At 37.0% G+C, this 4,283-nt stretch overlaps 1 protein-coding gene across 1 annotated transcript in view; it reads right to left on the bottom strand.

Annotated features, from left to right (window-relative positions):
• The window catches only part of LOC113683473 (tyrosine-protein kinase CSK), a 14,129-nt gene extending 11,241 nt beyond the window's left edge, over window positions 1–2,888 (bottom strand). Inside the window, exons 1-4 of the mRNA XM_027200719.2 lie at window positions 2,707–2,888; window positions 2,036–2,085; window positions 848–910; window positions 648–698 (exon numbers count right to left, since the gene is read on the bottom strand). Of these exons, the coding sequence (XP_027056520.2) occupies window positions 648–698; window positions 848–910; window positions 2,036–2,056 (135 nt within the window). The 5' untranslated portion in view covers window positions 2,057–2,085; window positions 2,707–2,888. The remainder of the gene's footprint in view (window positions 1–647; window positions 699–847; window positions 911–2,035; window positions 2,086–2,706) is intronic.
• Between the last annotated feature and the right edge of the window lie 1,395 nt (window positions 2,889–4,283).

Genomic DNA, 4,283 nt, shown 5'->3' with positions numbered 1-4,283 from the left:
ATGCTAGAAAAATAGGCATCACATACTCAGGCCATATAATATTTCATAATACAACAACTAATATAGAAAGATTTTATCAATCTAACTTACAAAAACAAAGCAAAAAAAGATATTTCTTACTTGGCAAAGGTTGCCAATGATTACATTATTTTGGCAACAGTCAGAAATCGTTGCACAAAAAGACAAGTTTCAATAAGCTAAAATTTTGTTACTCTGTGGCATTTTTACTATTACAATATTGTCTGAACTGAGAACATAACACAATCAGTAGCCTTGATGAGGCCATTGTCCTGGAATTCTCACAACATGTCCATCTCGCATAAAGTAGCCAAAAGTGTAAATATTGTTATAAATACCTTAAATAGCTGCTTCTTAAAACAGTGCAAGTTGAACCAACACATTTAGTATTTTGAATACAATAATCTACAAACAACATGAATGCAAGAACACGCTTCTAGATAGAATTAAGTTTTAAAAGAAATGAGTTTTCACTACAGAGACAGAGAATTCATAGTGATAAATGATACAGATGGTCTTGATAATTCATGGGTAAACATCCTTCACTGAATGTTTGTACAAAGTTGTTCATAATAATGTATTGTGTTCTTTTGATATAACTGTGGAAGCATGCATGTTCCCCTACTCACCCGCGTAACACTTTCAATGCAAAGGATCTCGCCCTTCTCAAAAGGAAGATCCTAAATAAAGGAGAGCACATTTTAATTCTTTAAAAATAGAATTTTTATACCTACAACTACATGTATATTAAGTACCACATGATACATTATCTTTTTTTTTCTAATTTCTTATGGAATGTGTTTCAAGTATTCAAGAGCATAAAGCCTACCTCTCTTGTCCGTCCTCTAAACTGGTATTTACCCTCCACTTCAGTTCCCTGTGCCCAGGGTACCTGAAAATACAAAAATTAGCCAATTGTTAAAGGGAAAACGAAGCCTAAAACTGCCATTTTATTTGTATCCATTTCTAGTTAGCTTCAGAGGAATAAGATAAGTCTCAGTATTTATTTTCATTCACTACTTCTTATTTACAAGAAAATTTGATTTTAAGTTTCCTTTATCCTGCTTTGAAGGCTGTAAAAACATCAGCTCAAAACAATTAGCAGCTGTTGAATATTAATCGCGTAATATTAACCACCACCATCAATTTTCAGAGCAGTGATGCTACTGAGTCAAAACATGGTATAAAACAATTTTTCAAGGTGAGGTTGAGCCCAAAGACATAGCTATTTCAGCTATAAGATACAATTTAAAACTGGTTCAAGATTGGGCTTCATATCCCCTTTAGGTTATAGAGTCAGTAAAATTAAGTCCAGCATCTTATCAGCCATTAAGTCCCATCAGAACTGTCTAAATATGAAAAAAGGACACAAACTGTTATGGTATGGGGATATCTTGTGGTTATTATAACTTATTATGTAATTCCTGCAAGGTACTAAAACAAAGAGGGAGAAAGAGAGATGAAAAGAAAAAATGGAGAGAGGATAACATTAAAGAATAAACAAACTTGAGCCTGAAAAATAAGTCTCACCAAGAAAGAAGAAAATGATGATGCTGAAACATGCAATAAAGCTACAATGGCCAAAAAACAAGCCGCCATTGTAAAGCAGCTGCAAAATGATATTCTGAGACTTGTATCATGCAAAACTACCTCAAACCTAGAGGTGATTGTAAAATTTTGATAAATAAGAGGGACTATAACAAGCTGAATGGAAAAGCAACTGCTAAGGATGAAGATAAAAACAGGATTAACTAATGGTGAACTTAGTAAGTTTCGGTCAAGGTTTTCCTTCAAGGAAAAACAGTGCGGTAGCGCCTTTAATCAAATCTTCTGGCAATACAATCTGCATTGGAAACAGAAAACTAACATACCCCCCAAGATTCAAGAATAATAGAAGAAATTACAATAAACTTAACACCACTGATTTGTAATAACAAACCATCAAGAATATTTTTTGAACAAATCTACTTGCATGAATTAGTTTAAACAGATCACTGATCCACAAAGAGATACCAACCCGATTTGAGTTACTCGACATTGTGGGTCAGAAGGCCCTCTGGCCTCTACCTGCAGATAATAAAATATTATATAGGTATAACGAGTTCCACTGTAAATGAAATTATTACACAATTGTTTAAATGCGCACGATTGCTGTATCTGAACTAGATGGGATGTACATTGTATGGAATGGAACGCGAGGGAAGACATTCGAAAGCGAGGATAAAATATTACTTTGGGCAAAGATCATGGTACAGTTGTTGTATGTACTAATTGATCGCTTATTATATTATTATCTAGCGAACATTAATTTACATCAGAAAATGAAGAGAAACGCGTAAGACTTTATATTGATCAAGTCAATCAAATTCCTCCAGATAATGAAATCTACATTTGAATATGACACAATCTCGAACTCTTGAATGACAACCTAACCATCGAACTTAGACGCTACAAGTGAACACACGGAAGTACTCGAAGACGTTTCCTTTCTCTGGTATGAAAGTAACTCTGAACTCCTAGTCTATTCGAAATCCACGAAAATTTAAACTCAGTACAATAAAAACCTTGAGTACACTGCCAGATAGGCCTCATTCCATCAAGATCTCGCCCAAGGTTAAGCCGAGTAATCGTCGATGAAGTTCCGATTGTAGACACAGTCTAAGCTGGTATATTCGCCTTAATACTCACCCTAGCGGCTTAGCTGCTGCCAGGAAGAACAGTAGTGAACTGTTTAAATCCTCCGATGAGCAATCTAGGACGATCCAGTCCTTTCTTTAGATTCCACAAATTTAAGGACAACGACTTCCGTAGAGCAAATGAGGACGAGTAAGAACTCACTGCCACTTGACAGGAAATAGGTCAGGTCCTATAGGGGGGTCATGGTATTGTTGATTTATTAGTGCACACAAAAATATGACTATATGAAAGAGAGATAAACAATAGCCTCTACTCGGCGGATATTTTTGTCTGCGGACATTATCTATTCCAAGATGCGGAAATTATCTATTCCAAGATGCGAACAGTTTTCCGAGAGCGAAGCTCGGGGAAAACTGTAAACAGTGAGCGAAAAGCTTACTGTACGTAGCGTGGAATGTTTTCTTTTGAGTGCTCTCTAGTACGACTTAATGAACAAATAGAGATTTCCCTTCTCCTGTAACAACCACAAAACCCTCTTTCATCTTGAATTAAGTTTGAAACGAAGACTTGTCGCAGTGAACGTAAGGTTTGATAATTGGGGAGTATCGCCTCGGTGATATTCTCGGATATCACCTAGTTTTAGCTGGGAGACATTCAGTCACATGCGGCGTTTAGACCAATCACGCGGGAGCAAAACGATCGGATGGATTATAAAACGTATTAGGTGACATTTCCTTCCCTTGAGCTTGAAATGCACAGACTCCCACACCCTCGGGGCCGGGACATAAAGAGGCATTAGTGAGGAATTTTCCGTCGAAGGGCGGCGGAGAGCCGCAGTTAACGTTATCAGGTACTTTGAGGGCTTATCTATGTTATAAAGGATCAGGTGGACGGGGATCGATATTGAAAAGATGAAGAAAAATTCGTTGCTATGGTTACAATGTCCATTTGAATGGTTCCATTTTTCTTGCTTTGGAATCACAAGAAAGACTAGGGAGCCTAAAGGACACTGGTATTGCGATTAGCGCCAGAGTAGCTGCCGTTCAGTGGAAAGAAGATTGGACGAAGAAAGATGAATCTAAGTCTTCACTCAACCCATTATATGAAACTGCGATTGTTCAACCTTTTATTTTCCTCTTTGCTGGATCTACCAAGATTTAACCATTTTGCTCCCACCGGGAACCTTAGTATTGCACTGCGTATCCTATGCTGCGCATAAATAACACGTAATCAAGCGAATAAGTGTATGCGCATTCTGAGATTCAAATCAATGAACGAGGTGAACAGGCGTATGGTGTTTGCTCTCAAATTACTCGGTGACCTATGTTTTTTTGCATAATTTTGGTGAACAGATTGTCTCCTTTAAATTGGGAAAATTAAGAAAAAATATCGGAGGAAAAAAGATTAGCGTTCACGCAGTCTTTTGCTCGAGAATGCAAACTGTCACCTTGAAAGCAATGACTCGAGGAACGCTTTTAGTTGCTGATGTGTAAAATTGCGTGATTTTTCCACAAATTATATATTACATCGTTCCAGAGGCTCGAAGCTCTCTTCCTGTCGAGTATGTTTTTTTTTCAGATTTACATTAAAAACCCTAGTTTTCAGCAACTACAAACTGTACCGTGAAC

This window comes from Pocillopora damicornis, chromosome 4, assembly GCF_964200805.1.
Source record: "Pocillopora damicornis chromosome 4, jaPocDami1.2, whole genome shotgun sequence".
NCBI lineage: Eukaryota > Metazoa > Cnidaria > Anthozoa > Scleractinia > Pocilloporidae > Pocillopora > Pocillopora damicornis.
The sequence above is the reverse complement of the archived record's forward strand: the minus strand, read 5'-3'. Positions and strand labels throughout refer to the sequence as shown.